Here is a 19,290-nt window from a genome sequence, read left to right on the forward strand (position 1 = left end):
GTATACGAATTTGTAAGTTTTTGAGGTATAAATCAACTATATCATACCTTTTTTTAATGTTGAATATCGTACTATAACGTTATATTTCTAATGTTTTATCGGTCCTCTGCGTGTCACTACAGATAATAATAGATTTATAAGAATACAGCTTGCAAGTATTAACAACTTGATTCTCGTGAAATTGTCACTTCATCATCATATGTTTTGATATTCGACAACTTGTATATAGTAGTCCTCAAATATTACAGCATGACCAATATAAATTTTAAAAAATCACTAGTTTTTATTATTATCTGACTTTTATTGGAACTTTGTTGATTAACCAGTAAAACAGTAAAACCAGTTTAAACAGTAACATAAAATTTGTTGATATTTTGAATTTAAATAAAATATTTAAATGATAAGAATTATTTCGTAAAATTTAATATTTAATTTTCAGGATTATAATTATAATTTGAGAATTAATTTTATAAAAAAGTATGAAATTAATATAATAACAATATTAAAAATATAATACATTATTCAATAATTTGATTAAGAAACTTGATTGATTATCATAATATAAATATGAATTCTCCAAGATCACCACAAACTCCTCTTAGTTTTGAATTGAAGAAAATTATAAATGATAAAAATATTTTAAGTATGCGTAGTCGTATGAAAGGTGCATGTAATTAATAATTTAATAAATTATATTAAAATTTAAGATATTAATTTATATAGATAATACACAATTAATATTTTATTTTTTATCAAATAATTATAATATAAAATTTAATATAAAATTTTCAGTTCTCAACAGTTTAAATGAAAGTAATCAAAAACAGTTTGAAGAAAAAGAAAAAAATTTAAGATTCCAAGCTATTCAGGAAATTTTAACGACAGAAGTTACATATTTACGGCAATTAGAAATCTTAATGGAGGTATTTTCTATGGATATTTAGTAATATATTTTTCAAAATTCAAAATGTCATTCAAATATTAAAAATATTAAATTATTTAAAAGTATTATAATATAAATGATAAAATGAAACATATAAATATATTTTTTTTTTCAGTATTTTATACAACCTATGTTTGAAAAAAAATTATTAAATCATAATTTACTTTCAACATTGTCTGAAAACATAAAAACATTATATAATGTTAGTGGAGAATTAATACAAGAATTAAAAGAAGATCCACAAAATATAGCAGATGCATTTCACAAACTTGCTCCATTTTTTAAATTATATTCTATTTATGCTTATGATTATGAACAAATTTTATTATTATTACAGGTATATATTATTATATTATTAATTTATTAATTAAAAGTTATTTTTATGCAGATAAATTTTTTTAGAATAAACAAGAAAATGACATTGAATTTAAGAATTTTATTAATAAACAAGAAACAAGACCAGAAGTTGGCAGAAAATTACCTTCATTATTAATTACACCAATACAAAGAGTACCTAGATATAAATTACTCTTGAAAGAAGTCTTGCAACATACATCTAATAAACATAAAGAATATAATCTTTTACAAGGTAATTTTAAAATAATTGTAAAATGCTTGTAACAAAATATTTTTTAATGTTATATATAATAATATTATTTCAATTATCATATCATATCAATTAGAATAGATATCAATAGATATAATAAATTCATTGTTTTTATAGTATGTTTAGTAGAAGTTGAAAAAGCTGCAAGACATATAAATACCTTTATTGAACAATATGAAGAAACACAAAAATTATTAAAACTTCAAAAATGTATTATGAACCCAATTAATTTAGTAAAACCTGGTAGAAAATTGATTAAACAAGGATCATTAATGAGAGTTTCGAGACGTGGAAGTTCTGTATATAAAAGATATTTTGTTCTTTTGAATGATATTTTATTATATTGTAAAGGTGATCCAGAAAATTCTTTAACTGTGTGTTGTGTTTTACCATTAAATAAATGTAAAATTGAATCAGTTCTGAGTGGTGGATTATTTCGTATTATTTGTTTAAGTGAGACACTCTTATTGTATTCTGAGAAAGATGATAGTAATTTATGGATAGAAGCAATACAAAGTTCCATAAAGAAGGTATTATTAAAAAATAGAAATTTCTTTTATTTAAATTTATTAAATTTAAAAACTAATTTGTATTTTTTTTTAATCTCTTTTTTTATTTTAGTATGCAGAATGTAGACAAACATTAAGAAAAGATAGCAGTTCAAGAAAACCATTAAGGCATAACAACCTTAATTTATTTCCATCTGAAAATATACCTATAGTTGCTGGTAAAAGAAAAAGATCAAATAAAGAAACTAAGGTGCATATACAATTTTTTATCAATTAAAAAATTTGTTATTTTTATTCTAATAAATTTTAAAATATATATTTATAGATTAACTTGGATGCTTCACAAATTATGTATTTGAAAAAGGACAATGAAGCAGATCCAGATATACAATCAAATAATAATTGTTTGGTACTCTTAAAAAAATTTAAAAAATTTAAAAATGATAGTGATTCTAAATGTATTTCATCTTATAAAGAAAATATTAATTATGTAAGTTTCATATTCTTAATTATAATTATAAATATTTTTATATTATAATTATAAAAAATATAAATTAAGAAATAATTAATGCAATTTATTTGCAGAAAATTATAGATAAAGATATACATCTTAAAGAAAACAGTATATCATGTTTATCTTCTATTCATGCAAATTATAAACAAGAATCATCAACTCTTAAATCTATTAGTGAATTCTTTATATCTATTGGTTCATCTATAAAAGAATTCTTTAAGTTTAATTCTCTAAGATGATATGATATTGATAATAAAATTGATGAAATTATGAGGTAATTATTTAAAATCCAGATATTTTTCCTTAATTTCCTAAGTTATTCAAACTGAGATATTATAAATATAAATTATAGATATTATAAATATATAGTTTAATTTATATAAAATATTCCATGTATTTAAAAACTAAAATTTCATTTTCAAGCTATATATACATGTAAAATCTAAAATCGTGTATCATTCAAAATAATTTAATTTGCTAGATAGAATTTTATTATTCTATCTTCGTTTTATCTTCGTTTTGTCTTTGTATCTTTGTTTTAAATCTATAATTTTGTATTGCTTGCGACATTTTAAATAAGTACTTATATGTTTATATTTAAACTTATATATAAACTTATATATAAATATGTATTTATATTTAAATTTCTCTAACATTAGCAAATATAAGAAAATAAATAAACTAGATATACAAAAATAAAATAAATTATCTTAAGTCATAAAATTATTAAACAAAACACAAATATAGATAAAATAATATTTGTTATTGCTGATTATTGTATAAAAATATATAATAATGTTTTATTATTGACAGATATTACATTGAATTATTACATTGAATTAGAATAAAAATCCCCAGATAGAACTAAACGAAGATATAATACCGATACCTACAAATGATAAGAGAGTTGAATTTTTTTATCATACAATTAATAAAATATCATTTCTGATTGAGGTAAGATAAAGCTTTATGTGTGTAATATAAGATAAGAAAGATAATAAGAGTTTATAAAAACGACAAATAATGAATAATACAAAACAAGTGTTATTCTTTCTATTTTAAATTATTTTAAAAATAAAAAAACAGTTATATTTTTTATATATTACATTTTATTTCATATTTATAATTATGATATTAAATTTTTTGATTTTACGATTTAAAATTTTTTTAATTTAATTTATTAAATTATATTTAAAATTCAAATGAATTTTATAAATATAGGTTATGTTTATGTTATTTATTAAATGAATTCCATATAACAATGTATTAAATAAATTATTTTTTCAAAGCCAAATATAATTTTATAATTTGAAAATAATTAAAAAATATATATTTAATGAAAATAAAATTTAAGGAAATTTATTTCTTGTTTTAACAAAAATATGTGTACATATTTATATATTCTATTATATATATAATATCATTTAATATAAAAACATTGTGAATGTGTTTATATATTAATATAATTACATAAAAATTTTTATTTTCTTATTTGTAAGTATTAATTATATGCTTATAAATGAAAGATACAACAATTATAAATTATAAATTAAATATAGTATATAAAATATACTACAAGTGAAATAAAATTTTGTTTTTTTTGAACATATGTTACATGTAATAATATATTAAAATATATAAAATATATAAAAGTTATTTCAAAGTAATATATATATTCATATCATAAATATCTTTGAATTTTTAAAAATTTATAAAATGATATATTATGAATATATGCATATATTATAATTATGATATATATTTAATTAATATAATATTAGTAAATATAATAAAAACCCATATATATATAAATTTTTTTTATTTTATATGAAATTATTATTGATTAAACTTTTTTAGTTTTATAGAACATATAAAATATAATTAATTAAAATATATATATTATTTATTATAGCAAATCTATAATATTATAAACATGAATGGTATAATACCTGAAATGGAACAAATCATCAGTCAACTTGAAAGAGGAACTGTAGTAACAAAATTCTTTTCAAGGAAAAGACCAGAAAAAAAAACTCTTATGATAAGAAGAGAAACTAGACAAATTGTATGGTCAAGAAGTGCAACATTCAGACCTTTTGATGGTTCAGGTAAAAAAATTTTCAATTCTCAGAAATTTTAAAAATAATTTATAGAATAACAATATTACTCTGTAATCCAAAGATACTTTCACTAATTTACTAATTATGATTAACTATTATGATTATGAACTATTATGATTAAACTATTACATTTATTAAATATTAATTAAATATTATTAATTAAATATTATAATATTAAATAATTAAGAGAATATAAAAGAATTAATAAACATGTGTATTTATACATTCACAAGATACTTATTCTACAACAATTGAAATAAATTTTCACCTAACATTCTAGGCACACATTTTGCATGGTTATGAAGATATATCTACAGCAAAAATGGGCAAAATATTATCTGAGGATACTATTTATAGGTCAAAAACCTGAAGGAAAGGTCCTTGTGAATAATGTATATGGGTGAGTTTATAATAAAGGTACAATCTAAATCAGTTAATGACTTGCATCTTATAAGCTTTTATGTACATGTTTTATATCTCATGTTAAATTAAATTAATATTTTTTTCTGGCCTCATTATTTTTAATTTGATAATATTCAATTATATAAATATATATGCATATCTTGGTGGACATTTCCTTCATTTTTGGTCTACAAACAAATGAGCCCATGGATACTGTTGATATATTGGATCAGCCCCATTGGATAGCATGGGTATTTGATTAAAATCAAAAATTTTAATAATTGTGAATGCACTGATTGTGTATATTATAACAAAACATGCATATGTAATATAATAATTAAAAAAAAATATATTTTTTTTAAAAATTGCTTTTATCTCTATAAATGCATAATATTTAAAAACATATTCTTGCACGTTATATTAACATATTATATATTTTATATGTAGTTATATAATATTGTGTTTTATTTTTTATTAAATAGATACATAAATATATATTTTATATATTAAAAAATGTATTTTTTTTATTTTAGTTGAAATAAGAGAAATCAAAGAAATTAAAATAGGAAAACATTCTAAAGATTTTGAAAAATGGCCAGAAGATGCAAAAAGAATAGAAAATCTTAGATGTTTTGTTGTATATTATGGTTCTGAATTTCGTCTTAAAACTCTTTCAATTTCTGGTAAATATATTATTATTATCCTTATTATTTATTAAATATTTAATTTTATTATTTCAAATATAATTTTATATATGTTTGTTTTTTTATATTTTCGTTTTAGCTCTTAGTGAAAAAGAATGTGAACTTTGGGTAAAAGGATTACGTCGCTTGGTTCAAGATACTATAAAAGCTCCTTATCCTTTACAAGTGGAAAGATGGCTAAGAAAAGAATTTTATGCAATGGAAAATTCAAGAGAAATGTAAAAATTATTTTATTTATAATTTTGAATTTATTTATAATTTATAATATTAAAATATTAAATGATTTACATTTTATAGGGTTACTTTAAAAGATATAAAAGCATTTTTACCCAGAGTTAATTGTAAGATAGCAACAAATAAACTCAGAGAACTTTTTCAAGAAATAGATACAAGGAATAGAAATGAACTTGGTTTTGATGATTTTGTTATACTTTATCATAAATTTATCTTTGATCAAAATGTGAGTTCTTGATTTAATAATATTCTTATTCGAATATTTTGTATATTATATTTTATTTTTTCATTTAGAATCTTACAGATTGGAGTAAATTACTTAATTATTCTAAAACGGGACAGATTGTAACCGTTCAAGAATTCCAAAATTTTTTAATAACCGAACAACAAGATCCTTTAGGAAATAATGAAGTTGAAGTATCATGTTTTATTAGAGATTATTTACAAGATCCTCAAAGAGATGTACAAGAACCACATTTTACGTTTTCGGAATTTATTGATTTTTTATTTTCAAAACAAAATTCTGTTTGGGATTCAAAATACTCGCGAATTTATCAAGATATGACTAAATCTCTTGCACATTATTGGATAGCATCATCACATAATACGTAATTATTATTTTTTTTCTTTCTCTCCAAATGAATAAATCTAAAATATATAAAATATTTAATTAAAATATCTTTATAGATATTTAATGGGAGATCAAATTAGCAGTGAAAGTAGTTGCCAAGCTTATGTTCGTGCATTAAGAACTGGATGTAGATGTATAGAACTTGACTGTTGGGATGGGCCAGATGGAATGCCCTTTATTTTTCATGGACACACTCTAACTACAAAAATTAAATTTTTAGATGTTATAAAAACCATTAAAGAACACGCTTTTGCTACTTCTGAGTAAGTAGTTAGTAATGTCTATTAAAGTATTTATCTCTAAAAATTAAAAGTATAAATATATTTTTTGTACAGTTATCCTGTCATTTTATCTATTGAGGACAATTGTACTTTACCTCAACAACGTAAAATGGCAATTACAATGCAAGATATATTTGGTGATATGTTATTAGTTCAACCTATAGATAAAAATGAGACTTGTTTACCATCACCATATGCATTAAGAAGAAAAATTATATTGAAACACAAAAAATTACCTGATGGCGTTGACGAAACATCATTTCTTATTCGAAATGATGAAAGTAGACAAGAAATGGATCTTAGAAATACAGTTAAAAATGGCATTCTATATCTTGAAGATCCTGTTGATAGAGAATGGAATCCACATTTTTTTGTATTAACACAACAAAAATTATTTTATACAGATACATTTTCTAGAACCCAAGAAAATGAACATGATGATGATGAAGAAGCTGTAATTCGGCGACCAACTGATGTATGTACATATATTAATCATATTTTAAATAAAGTTGTTAAATTTTATTATATTATTAAACTTTATTGTTGATTATGATATAGGGAGTACCAAATGATGAATTACATTTTGGAGAAAAATGGTTTCATGGTAAATTAGCAAGAGGAAGAGAAGAAGCAGAAGAATTATTACGACGTTATTCACATCTTAGCGATGGAACATTTTTAGTTCGACAATGCGTTACATTTGTAGGTGATTATTGTCTTTCTTTTTGGCGCAAAGGCAAAGTAAATCATTGTCGTATTAAACTCAAACAAGAAATGGGACAAACACAATATTATCTTATTGATACAAATTGTTTTGATAGTTTGTATAGTTTAATTACATATTACCGCAGTCATCCATTAAGAAGTCAAGTAAGAATAAACAATATTTTAAGTAATAATTATTTTTGTTGTTTTCATAATATTGTTTTATTGATTTATAAATATTCTAAATAAAACGAATAGGAATTTTTAATCACACTTCAAGAACCAGTTCCACAACCAAATAAACATGAAGAGAAAGAATGGTGGCATACAGAATGTACTCGAACTTTAGCTGAAGAAATGTTAAAACGAATTCCTACAGATGGTGCATTTTTAGTAAGACCAAGTGAAAAAGAAAATAATTCTTATGCTATATCTTTTAGGTAAAATATTTTAAAATATTAATTATTATACTTTGAAATTTTATTGTTTTGTTTTCTTTTTCTTTTCTTTTTTTTTTATCATTTCAGAGCAGAAAATAAAATTAAGCATTGCAGAATTAAATTAGAAGGACGTCTATATACTATTGGTACTGTACAATTTGAAAGTTTGGTTGAATTAGTTAATTATTATGAAAGACATCCATTATATAAAAAAATCAAATTAAGTCATCCTGTAAATGAAGATATTATTAGAAAAATAGAACTGGTATATAGTTTATATTTTATATTTTTACATTTTATATGTTTGATATTAAATAATTTTTTTGACATATAAATTTATCAAATTTTTTTATTTCATAGGATATAGATGATGGATCTGTTTATGGTATTCCTGGTTACATGGATCCTACTAGTTTTACTTCAAAAGTAAGATTTGATGAATAATTCATAAATTATATAAAAATATTATATAAAATAAAGTAATGAGTTATATAAATAAGATAATAATAAGATAATAAGTTATATAAAATTTAAAAAACTTAATTTATTTTAAAGGTAACTGTAAAAGCTATATATGATTATAAAGCAAGAAGAGATGATGAATTAACATTAGTAAAACATGCTATAATAACAAATGTACATCGACAAAGTGGTGGTTGGTGGCGAGGAGATTATGGTGGTAAAAAGCAACATTGGTTTCCTGCTAGTTATGTAGAAGAAATAAAACCGCAAGATAATCAAGGAGATGTAAATTATTTTATTTTATAATTTTAGATATTATTAAATAAAGCATTAAATATATTTATATATTTATTTTTATTTTCAGTCAGCAGATTCTATGATGTTTGGTAGTCTACAGAAAGGTTCATTAGATATTATGGGTGCTGTTGTTGAATTAAGAGTAGGAGGAAGACCTGATTTAAAATGGATATTAAGAATACAAAATCCTAGTATGTGTTCAGTATTTGAAGTAGCAACTTCTTCAGAAGATACAGCATTAGAATGGATGTCCAGTATCAAAGAAACTGCTCAAAATGCCAGTGTTAGAGTAAATATATAAATTTTTATATTTTTAAAGAAGTAGTAATAATATTTGAATTTAAATAATCATTAATTATTATAACATTTTTATATTATCACATAAATCATTTCTTTTTTTAGGAAAATCAACATAAAGAAATGGAACGTGCATGGAGAATTGCTAAAGAAATGTCTAATCTAATAGTTTACTGCAGATCTGTTGCATTCAATTTAGATAGAATAAAAACAAAAGGTTTTACATTTAATGAAATGAGTAGTTTTCCTGAAACTAAAGCTGAAAAACTTATGTGTCAACAAGAAAACAAATTTTTTATAAAATATCATCAGGTAAATTAAATAAATATAAAATTTCATTTTCAAATTAAAAAAAATAAGGATATTTACAATTATAATTTTATAGATTCAATTTAGTAGAGTATATCCTAAAGGACAACGAATTGATTCATCAAATTATAATCCTGTACCAATGTGGAATGCTGGTTGTCAGATGGTAGCATTGAATTATCAAACTGGTGATAAATCAATGCAACTTAATCAAGCCAAATTTAAAGAAAATGGCAATTGTGGTTACATTTTAAAACCTGAATTTATGTTTAGAGATGATTTTAATCCATATGATAAAAATTGTTTATATGGAGTAGAATCACTTAAGTTTTTTTTAAAAGTTATTGGTGCAAGGCATTTAATTCGATCAGGAAGAGGTATAGCTAGTCCTTTCGTTGAAATTGAAATTATAGGAGCGGATTTTGATTCTGGTACAAAATTAACAACAAGAACAATACGTAAGTATGGAAATTTTATATATTAAAACATTTTGATATGTGAATAATAATTAAATTAATATTATAGCTGATAATGGATTCAATCCTATGTGGAATGAATCTTGTGAATTTGAAGTTTTTAATCCATATTTCGCATTCATACGATTTGTTGTGCAAGATGAAGATATGTTTGGTGATAGTAATTTTATTGGACAAGCCACTTATCCTGTATGTATTATACAAAATCATTATTATTTTTAAATTACTATTAAATTTTTAATTCGTAATACGTTAAGGTGCGATGTCTACGATCAGGATATAGAAGTGTCCCATTACAAAATAATTATAGTGAAGACCTTGAACTCGCATCATTATTAATACATCTTCGAATTATATCTTCAGTAAGTATAGAATTCTATTTTTATTATTTTATTCAATTTTATTATTTTTTTGAACGTATTTTTTTCTATTATAAATTATAAAATTTATGATCATTATAGGTACATTCTCATAATTTGTAAAATAATACAAAATTACAAGTCTTGAAGTATTTGAAGATGCACATTAAAAATGAGATAGGTAATAATTCAAAATAATTATTTATTTATAATATTATAATATTTATATATAGTTTATAATATTATATGTAGTAGTATAATATTATATAATACCATTTTACATAAATTTTATTGTTTTAGATTATCATTTAATATGAATATTATTAAAAAAAAAAACTAAAAATGATATATTTTAATCAAAATTTAAAATCAATTAAAATATATGCTATAGAAGACTGCTTATAAGGATTTAAATTTTAAATGAAATCAATATTACAAATAAATATATTTTTTTCTTCATAACATAATTATATAGATAATTCAAAAATATCATAAATATAAATATAAATATAAATAGATTATATAAACAGATAATATAAAAAGAAAAATAATTGCCACAGTATTGAAAAACTAGATATTAAACAAAATTAAATATGAAAAACTAAAAAATGCAATATTTTTAAAAACGTGACATATTAACATACTAATATATGATTATAAAGCAAGAAGGAATGATGAATTAATATTAGTAAAACATATAATATATTATAATAACAAACATACATCAACAAAGTGGTGGTAAAATATTTGTGAAATATGAAAAGATTTTAAAGAAATTTTTTTTGTTAATATATATTACTATTTAATTTATGATTCATGTATAAGATATACATGAATTATGAAAAAATTAATGTGATTTAGAATATCTGTATTTTTTTTTTTTTTTTTTTTAAATAAAAAGATAACATGTAACAACAAATATCAAGCACATCTTTAAATTGTTATTATAGATATATCTTTTTTTTCATTAAGTTTTTATTAAAAATAAAAAAAAGTAGATATAAATAATTTTAAACTATATTTTAGACTGAAATAATATGCACAATACGCTTTTAATTTTTTTTATTAGAGAGATATTTCAATATGAATACTATTTATTTATTATTTCAAAGATACATAATGATATAGAAAAAATTAAAACAATGAGAGGCTGATTATTAAATGAATACAAATACTTGTATTATTTTTCATATCAAATCATAAATTATGGCTTATATAAAATCAGATATAAATTACATATTGTCAGGTAATGTATCCTAAAATTACATAGTTTTTTTCTAACAAATATTATATAATATATAAAAAATTATTACTTTCCATTTTTTGCTTTTTTTTATATAAACTATATATATATATATGTTTTAAAAAATTTTTTATTGCGTTGTTCCTATTAATTACAATATAAATTTTTATATTTAAAATTAGTATTATTAACTACTTATTCTTTCAAACAAAACATTTCGAAATTTTGTTTTTTCAAATAAGACATTTCGAATAATAAATATGAAAATTTTTAATATAATTTTGTATGGTATTTGTATGATTAAACACATACTTATATTCTTTATGATTTTATATCATGGATCATAGTAAATAATTTTATTTTAATTTTAATGAGATTTAATAATATGTATATGATTTTTTATGTAATTTGTCTTTTTTATAAATATGTGTTATATTTAGAAAAAATTTTAAGATAATATGTTTTTATTTTATAATTGATGATTCAAATATATATATATAGAGTGTCCCAAAAATATTGAAACATGCGTAAATAGAAAATTCCTAAGATAATTTCAAGTAACATTTTTTTTTCGTAAAACTTTTCGTTATATTCCGTTTATTAACGAGTTATTAACACAAAAGATTAACAATCATAAAATATGTAATTTAGTTGAACCGCGAACAGTAACGTTGACTCCATGCCGTCGATCAAATACAAACAAATACAAGCAATATATACCGTAAAAAATATGTTGAATATGAAATATAATATATAAATATGGATATTTTATAGATAAAAAATTATATCAAATTATATCAGGAAAAACTATAATATTCAATATATCTTCTTCGACATATGTTTGGACTCATTCATACTCGGTCGCCGGTACATAGCCTGTTACAACTCGACTAAGTTATACGCTCTGTGATTAGTCAGTTTTTTGTTAATAATAAAAATCATAACAAAAAAAATGTTGTTTGAAATTAAAAATCTCCAGTTTACGGATATTTCAACATTTTTAGGATACCTTGTATATAACATAACAACAATTGGTTAAAATGACATATGTAGTAATTAAGATAATAAATTATTTTAATATATGCATATGAAAAATACATATTGATATATTATGTATATTAGATGTAATTAATGTTGCATATAAACTTTTAAAAATAAAAAATTAAAGTATTAAATATATTATTATTTATTTACTTATTTGTTACATATATTTTGTTATATATTATCTTTTATGAAGAATAAAGAAATTGAACATAAAATTTTTTTTACAATCAAATAATCTTAGAATTAAACACAAGTATATTTCAATTATATATATTAAATAAATTAATGAAAGTATATATGTATTCTTTTTTATTTCTATTTATCTCATAAATTATTTAATACAATTTTTTTTAAGATATTAAAAAAGATTGAAAGATATTAAAATATGGGTATCAATATTATAGATATTAATATTTAATATATTCAATTTATATCTTTATTGCTTAATGTCAAATTAAAACAAATAATTTATTAAGTATATATTTTATTAAATGAAATGTGACAAAAATATAATATTAATATACAATATTAATTTTAAGTGTAAAATTCTGAATAACTAAAAAAAGGAGTATGCTTTATCATGGATTAAACTTATATATAGAAAATTTGAAAACATGAAATTTTAATTTATGTCTTTTTAACTGTAATAAACAAATTATACACTTTGCTGAAGATATTGATCAAACAAAAATATAGATAAATGACTACTACTTTCATCAATGAAACGTTTCATATCCCTTATATGACCTGCTAATTCTCGAACACGGTCTGCCTGTGGTTCTAAAAATTTCTCTTCAATATAATGAGCAATAGCAGAATCTTGTTTTTTATTTGCTTTTTCATGTATCTTTAATGCTTGGTTTGCAAATGATTTTTGAATTTCAAGTGCTGTGGCTAAACTTGCAAATTCATTCAATTCTAAAGTTTTTATCATCTGAAAAAATATGAAATTAGTAATATTTCTTTTTTATTCTTATATTGTAAATAAATAAAATATATAAATACAGGAGTAAACTTTGGTTCTTGTCCGAAATTCATTGAACCACCTCGTTTAGTAATATATTTAATTAAATCAATTCCATTCTCCCACATTTCATCAGAATATTTACGATATAATTTCTTAAATCCTTCACGTTGATTTTCATAATTTCCCAAATAAGTAGACATTAATAAAAATCGAAAACTGTATTCAATATTACCATATGCATAAGATTGAAGAGGTACTAAAAGTTCATGAATATTTCCATATGTTGCATTACAATTTGATTCAATACCTAAATATAAAAATTTAAATATTCTGTATATTTTTATAAATACAAAAAAATAAAAATTTTTTAAGAATAAAATTTATTTATTTTCTAAAATATTAAATATTTTTTTATATATATGCATTACAAACCTATCTCATGTTTTTTTGTAGTACTGCAAAATTTGTTCACCTCATCAATGCAATATTCAGCAGAGGTAGTTGCCAAAAATATGAATAATATTCCAAAGAACAACATGTTTTCTGTGCTCAAACAATAGATAAAATAAAACATAATTAATGAATACTTATATGATTACATACTTACATTAATTATTTATACCAATTAAATAATATATTTAAGAAATTAACTTAAATATTTAACATTATCTAAAATTAATATTAGTTAATATTAATATTAATAATATTAATTTTCTATTTCTATTTTAATACAATTCGTTAGTAAAAAATAATATTTTTAATAATTTCTATGTGTATTATATATAGACAAATGAAATAATAATTATATTGTTAAATTTTAAATAACATGTACAATTGTTTTCATATTTATAAAAATGTATTAAATTAGTAATAGAAACGAATAAAAAAAAATGAAAATCATTTAAAAGTTAAAAAAATTAATATAAATTAAGACTCATTAATATAAAAAAAATTCCACATTCTTTGCATCAAAGAAAAATTGATATTATCTATAGATATCAGATATATTGCACAATGGTATTTTCATTGTAATGAAATACGCAATATTTTACATCAAATAAAAAAATTATGTTTAATAAAAAAATATATTCTTCGCAACTGTATTAATCTTCTATTTATATAACTAATAGATATAATTATAATATAAAAAACTGAATTTAAATTATCCATTATATACTTACTAAAACGATGTATTTATTTAAGGGAAGTAACGTGAATACTCTCGTTTCGACGTTCTTCCAACAATGAACATTGAACAACACGTTCGTTGGTAGTTTTCACGAAGTCATAGTCAGCTGATAGGTAAAGCGCATGCGTGATAAGAAAGGGAATAGAAAATTCCAGTTACTCCTCGTCGATTAAAGTACGAATGTACATTTGTTGATCAATTATTAAATGATCGATGGTCGTACATTATATTTAGTTCACGCACGTTCTCTTATCTAGCTTCATTAAAGCAGCCTTCTATACCAGTGTGTATAAAGGTTGCTTCCGAAACAGGGAAAATTAAAAGCACTCTCGCGAATTTTAAAATAATAGCTTTTAATAAATAATTATTAATAATGAAGCTACTTTATGTTCTTTTTATTGTTTTCGTTTACATCAATGGATCATTAGGAAATGATAGTGCAACAAGATCATGTAAGTTCATCATTTATTTTACAATATTTATTCTGAATACATTTATATGAAATCTATTGAGGTTAGCATGCTATTTTTCGATAAATTTCATTGTTCCCTATTCTTTGCATCTTTAAATAAATTTCTGTATTTCTAGAAGAGATATCAAAGACAGAAATAAGACTACAGAAATAAGTATTTATTAATATTAATATTTTTAAATCGATATTTAATAATATAAAAATGTTATAGATATAATTTATTCGTCTTATAATGCAATAACTTAATGCGTATATTCTTTGTAAACAACTTATTTTTCTCAGAATGAATATATCGTCAATTCGCGATATATTAAACATAAAATTGCAATCTATTTCAAATAACAATGTTAGAAATAAAATGATCTTAATAATAAATATCAATGATCCGAGATTATAGATATTATATATTATATATATAAAATTATTTCAATATATAAATATATATTTGATACTTTAGATAGAATTGCATGTAATTGCAAAAGAAAATTATATATATTATATATATTATATATTTTTATAAAATATAAATATAATTTTTAGTGTAAGGCAATTCATGTATATTTTCTATTATTATGAAACTGTATTCGAATATTATTTTCTTTATTTAGATTTATCACATTAAACAGTTTACTTTATTAGTCATAATATATCAGTCATATAAGATAAAAAATGTTGGAATTTCCGTAAATTGGAGATTTCTGAATAATTTTAAACATCATTTCCTTTTCAAAAACTTTTGTTTTGTTAACGAATTATTAACAAAAAATACTGGATAATAAAACGTATGGTCTAGAGCCATGACAATGCGTTGGCTACATGCCGCCATCCAAACATGAATAATCCAAGCAATATATGTTATAGAAAATATGTTGAATATGAGATTTAATATAAATATAAATATAAAGAAAACTACAATATTCAACATATCTTCAACATATGTTGCTTGAACTTGTTCATGTTCTTCGCCGGTACGTAATTTATGCTACTGTCACGGTTCGATTAGGCTATGTGCTCCGTAATTGGCCAAAAAATTTTTTGTTTTTTATTAATAATTCATGAACAAAGTCATAACGAAAGTTTTTTATAAAAAAAAATGTTATTTGAAATTATCTCAGGAATTTTTAGTTTACGGATTTTAATATTTTTGGAACATCCTATATATCATTTTATTATCATTACTTGCATTTATTAAAAAATTTTTATACAATTTTATATAATTTTATAAAAATTATTAAATTTATAATGTTATTTCTATGTTATTTTTTAATTTTTTTATTTATTGAATTATTTATTATATATTGCATGTATATTTCTCTGTTTCATATGTTACAATAAATATTTTAAATAGTTTAAAATCATCTTATCTATGTAATTTCTATATTTAATGTGAGATATACATTACTCTATTGACCTAATTGAAAATTATCAAATTATCACTTTATATGCATGAATAATGATAAAATTTTAGTATAAAATATTTTTTTATGACTTACTATTATTATTAATTATCAATATTATAATTATATATTAAAATAAAATTTTTTGATATTATATAAAATTTATTAATAAAATAATTTAATAAAAAATAGATTTTAATTTCTTATAATATAATAATTTATATTACTTTTATATAATATTATTTTATATATATTTCTATATTATTATACTTTATATATATTGTGTATTTGTAATTTTTTTATTTTCAGAAAATTGTATTAAGATATATATATATATATATACACACATATACATTTGATTTATAATTTTTACATTTCATATAACTAACAGAATTTCATAATTCTAGCTTGTTAATTACTAATTATTGACAATCTTATTTGTACAATGATAACATTTGATAAGCTTTACGTGACAATATAAACGTATTGATTACTGCATATTCTAAAGTCCACACTTAATATGAGTGTACTGTACATATTGTTCGGAGAAGTCAGATAATTTAATCAAAACTACTTTATATCATCAACTTCCTTTTCTATTGTCATAAAGTAGATTTTTATTTCTATTTCAGTTAGAAATATTTAATTCTCATTTAAACAATTTTTTTTAATTTAATTTTTTATTTCATTTTTTTACTATTCTTATATTATATAATTTTAAACTAATGCATTAATGAATAATTATATTAAATTATCAAGAGAAATTAAAGATATTATTGAAAATTAAATAATAAACATCTTTTATATATGTAACAGAATTTTTATCTTAAATAAAAGGTTTTATTTAATAAAAAAAAAATTATAGTTATTTTATCTATTTTTAATTCTAACATTTAATTAATTTAATAGTATTGCATTTATATGTTGCAATAGTATTTTAATAATAGTATAATATATTTTCTGAAAATATTTATTACTTTATTTTCTTTGAATCTATTATTAAATCTAATTATATAATTTAATACTTTAATAAAATATATATTATTATATTTTTTATCAGTAATGAATTTTATTTTTATTAATATTAGGTATAGTAAGTAGTATAGCTACTGATGAAAATGCGACAAAACATTGGTTGGATATGGATAAAAATTGTATTAAGAGCTTGGAATCTCAGGTGAATGTTGAAATTAAAGCTGCAATGACTTATCTTGCAATGGTAATTAAATTTTTTTTTATTTTATGATGTATTTTATTTATTAATAATATTGAATTTATTTATTTTTTATTTTTTATTTTAGGGTGCTCATTTTGCTCTTGATGTAATTAATCGACCTGGATTCAGCAAATTCTTTTTTGAATCTGCTACGGAAGAAAGAGAACATGCAATAAAAGTTCTTGAATATTTATTAATGCGTGGTCAATTAACTAATATTAATGAGGATAATGTTCTTTTAAGATTTCCTTTGGTATACATTTAAAATATATTACTATTTCAATTTATGCAATTTATGTATTATATTATATAAATTTTAATTTAATTATAGAATTAGATATACATATATAAAAAATATTTAAATATTTTTTTAGGAAGCAGAGATTGAGAATTGGAACAGTGGCTATAAAGCCTTGAAAAAAGCTCTTAAATTAGAAACAAGTGTTACAAAAAAAATTCGTGAATTAATTAAAACATGTGAACATCCAAATGATTTAAATTTAGTTGATTATCATGTAAGTTATAATATTATATGTTTTAAATTTATTTTATTTTAATAAATTATTTAATTTCAGTTGGTAGATTATCTCACTGGAGAATTTTTAACTGAACAATATAAAGGACAGCGTGATCTTGCTGGTAAAATTTCATCTTTAGGTAAAATGATACAAACACATGGAATGTTAGGAGAATTTCTATTTGATAAAAAACTTTTAAACAATGAAATTTAATCTATATTTGAAGCAAAAAAAAATTTATTTCAATAAGTTTAAGAATGATGAATAATAACAATAAGAAATTATGACCATATTTAAAATAAAGTATATAACTTCCTTTGATTTAATTTTAAGTTAGTATGTGACAGATATAAATTTTTTTCTGCATAAAATATTTTTCTAAATATGGTCTGTAAAATAGATATATAAAGAACCCTGTTTATAAATGTTTGTTAAACTATAATAAATATATTACTCTTACTAAATAAATATTTTAAGATTCATACAAATATTGTTTCAATTTTTCATTATTATTCTTAAATAAAAAAAAATTTTTTTATAATGTAATGTTATCTATTTGTAACATTTTCATAATTTAATAATAATAAATTTTAATTTTTACGAAAATTTTGTATATTCATTTTATCCAATTGTAATATGTAATATGTAATATATTTAAGAGATTAATAAAAAAGATTTATAGCTTTCATATAGATTTTATATTAATATTATTGATAATATTATTTATAAAAAGAAAATATATTAAAAATGTATTAATAAATTATTATGAATATATTATTTTTAATATAATTTAAAACGTTTTAATATATATATAATGTATAATATTTAATTTTTTATCCTTTTATAATAGAGAGCGCTGTTAACTATGAATTTTTATTTTTTAATGGAGTTGACTATCTTGTAATCTTTTTCATACATGTGATTTTACATTCAGACCAATCAGAAGAACGGATG

The 19,290-nt window shown here is 20.3% G+C and overlaps 5 protein-coding genes across 11 annotated transcripts in view; 3 read left to right on the forward strand and 2 right to left on the reverse strand.

Moving 5' to 3' along the window:
- Positions 1 to 189, reverse strand: part of LOC108004121 (membralin) — a 75,614-nt gene extending 75,425 nt beyond the window's left edge. For both annotated transcript variants that reach the window (XM_062084406.1, XM_062084405.1), the window contains exon 1: positions 48 to 189. The gene's annotated coding sequence lies outside the window, so the exon portion shown is untranslated. The remainder of the gene's footprint in view (positions 1 to 47) is intronic.
- Positions 190 to 316: 127 nt separating this feature from the next.
- Positions 317 to 2,851, forward strand: LOC108004129 (rac guanine nucleotide exchange factor JJ-like). The gene is made up of 8 exons (XM_017066810.3): positions 317 to 664; positions 793 to 923; positions 1,059 to 1,280; positions 1,346 to 1,532; positions 1,668 to 2,080; positions 2,172 to 2,309; positions 2,385 to 2,549; positions 2,645 to 2,851. The coding sequence occupies exons 1-8, from the start codon at positions 568 to 570 to the stop codon at positions 2,810 to 2,812; spliced, it is 1,521 nt and encodes a 506-aa protein (XP_016922299.1). The 5' UTR covers positions 317 to 567; the 3' UTR covers positions 2,813 to 2,851.
- Positions 2,852 to 3,390: 539 nt separating this feature from the next.
- Positions 3,391 to 12,710, forward strand: LOC108004149 (1-phosphatidylinositol 4,5-bisphosphate phosphodiesterase gamma-1). Of its 4 annotated transcripts, none has more exons than XM_062084379.1 (20): positions 3,391 to 3,527; positions 4,486 to 4,681; positions 5,629 to 5,778; positions 5,879 to 6,017; positions 6,097 to 6,259; positions 6,328 to 6,641; positions 6,721 to 6,927; positions 7,000 to 7,420; positions 7,504 to 7,815; positions 7,909 to 8,090; positions 8,178 to 8,355; positions 8,451 to 8,516; positions 8,646 to 8,837; positions 8,917 to 9,138; positions 9,252 to 9,458; positions 9,532 to 9,913; positions 9,981 to 10,120; positions 10,189 to 10,293; positions 10,393 to 10,471; positions 10,591 to 12,710. In XM_062084379.1, the coding sequence occupies exons 2-19, from the start codon at positions 4,507 to 4,509 to the stop codon at positions 10,411 to 10,413; spliced, it is 3,576 nt and encodes a 1,191-aa protein (XP_061940363.1). In that variant the 5' UTR covers positions 3,391 to 3,527; positions 4,486 to 4,506; the 3' UTR covers positions 10,414 to 10,471; positions 10,591 to 12,710. The 4 variants fall into 4 exon arrangements, with proteins under 4 accessions (XP_061940363.1, XP_061940364.1, XP_061940365.1 ...); XM_062084380.1 differs by lacking the exon at positions 3,391 to 3,527 and adding an exon at positions 3,911 to 4,067; XM_062084381.1 differs by lacking the exon at positions 3,391 to 3,527 and adding an exon at positions 4,974 to 5,346 and having other exon boundaries at positions 4,540 to 4,681.
- Positions 12,711 to 13,044: 334 nt separating this feature from the next.
- LOC108004139 (ferritin light chain) lies at positions 13,045 to 14,867 on the reverse strand. 3 transcript variants are annotated; one of them, XM_017066829.3, is made up of 4 exons: positions 14,726 to 14,867; positions 13,977 to 14,087; positions 13,583 to 13,851; positions 13,045 to 13,511 (listed from the first exon to the last, which is right to left on the reverse strand). In XM_017066829.3, exons 2-4 carry the CDS (start codon positions 14,080 to 14,082, stop codon positions 13,233 to 13,235), a joined length of 654 nt encoding a protein of 217 aa, XP_016922318.1. In that variant the 5' UTR covers positions 14,083 to 14,087; positions 14,726 to 14,867; the 3' UTR covers positions 13,045 to 13,232. The 3 variants fall into 3 exon arrangements, with proteins under 3 accessions (XP_016922318.1, XP_016922320.1, XP_016922319.1); XM_017066831.3 differs by having other exon boundaries at positions 13,977 to 14,092; XM_017066830.3 differs by having other exon boundaries at positions 13,977 to 14,098; positions 14,726 to 14,866.
- Positions 14,868 to 15,042: 175 nt separating this feature from the next.
- LOC108004138 (ferritin heavy chain) lies at positions 15,043 to 18,824 on the forward strand. The gene is made up of 5 exons (XM_017066828.2): positions 15,043 to 15,185; positions 17,691 to 17,821; positions 17,904 to 18,071; positions 18,193 to 18,333; positions 18,394 to 18,824. The coding sequence occupies exons 1-5, from the start codon at positions 15,107 to 15,109 to the stop codon at positions 18,547 to 18,549; spliced, it is 675 nt and encodes a 224-aa protein (XP_016922317.1). The 5' UTR covers positions 15,043 to 15,106; the 3' UTR covers positions 18,550 to 18,824.
- The last annotated feature ends 466 nt before the right edge of the window (positions 18,825 to 19,290 follow it).

Source organism: Apis cerana, linkage group LG14, assembly GCF_029169275.1.
Source record: "Apis cerana isolate GH-2021 linkage group LG14, AcerK_1.0, whole genome shotgun sequence".
In the NCBI taxonomy this organism is placed as follows: Eukaryota; Metazoa; Arthropoda; class Insecta; order Hymenoptera; family Apidae; genus Apis; species Apis cerana.

Bases quoted from the DNA above. Each gene is read 5' to 3' on its own strand.
- LOC108004149 (XM_062084379.1), top strand. From the start codon at position 4,507: ATGAATGGTATAATACCTGAAATGGAACAAATCATCAGTCAACTTGAA. The intron at 7,816-7,908 runs GTAAGAATAAAC...TAAAACGAATAG, and splicing joins GTCATCCATTAAGAAGTCAA to GAATTTTTAATCACACTTCA. The intron at 8,091-8,177 runs GTAAAATATTTT...TTATCATTTCAG, and splicing joins TCTTATGCTATATCTTTTAG to AGCAGAAAATAAAATTAAGC.
- LOC108004129 (XM_017066810.3), top strand. From the start codon at position 568: ATGAATTCTCCAAGATCACCACAAACTCCTCTTAGTTTTGAATTGAAG. The intron at 1,281-1,345 runs GTATATATTATT...AAATTTTTTTAG, and splicing joins AAATTTTATTATTATTACAG to AATAAACAAGAAAATGACAT. The intron at 2,310-2,384 runs GTGCATATACAA...ATATATTTATAG, and splicing joins GATCAAATAAAGAAACTAAG to ATTAACTTGGATGCTTCACA.
- LOC108004138 (XM_017066828.2), top strand. From the start codon at position 15,107: ATGAAGCTACTTTATGTTCTTTTTATTGTTTTCGTTTACATCAATGGA. The intron at 17,822-17,903 runs GTAATTAAATTT...TTTTTATTTTAG, and splicing joins CAATGACTTATCTTGCAATG to GGTGCTCATTTTGCTCTTGA. The intron at 18,072-18,192 runs GTATACATTTAA...ATATTTTTTTAG, and splicing joins TTCTTTTAAGATTTCCTTTG to GAAGCAGAGATTGAGAATTG.
- LOC108004139 (XM_017066829.3), bottom strand. From the start codon at position 14,082: ATGTTGTTCTTTGGAATATTATTCATATTTTTGGCAACTACCTCTGCT. The intron at 13,852-13,976 runs GTTTGTAATGCA...TTTTATATTTAG, and splicing joins TACAAAAAAACATGAGATAG to GTATTGAATCAAATTGTAAT. The intron at 13,512-13,582 runs GTATTTATATAT...ATATTTTTTCAG, and splicing joins AAGAACCAAAGTTTACTCCT to ATGATAAAAACTTTAGAATT.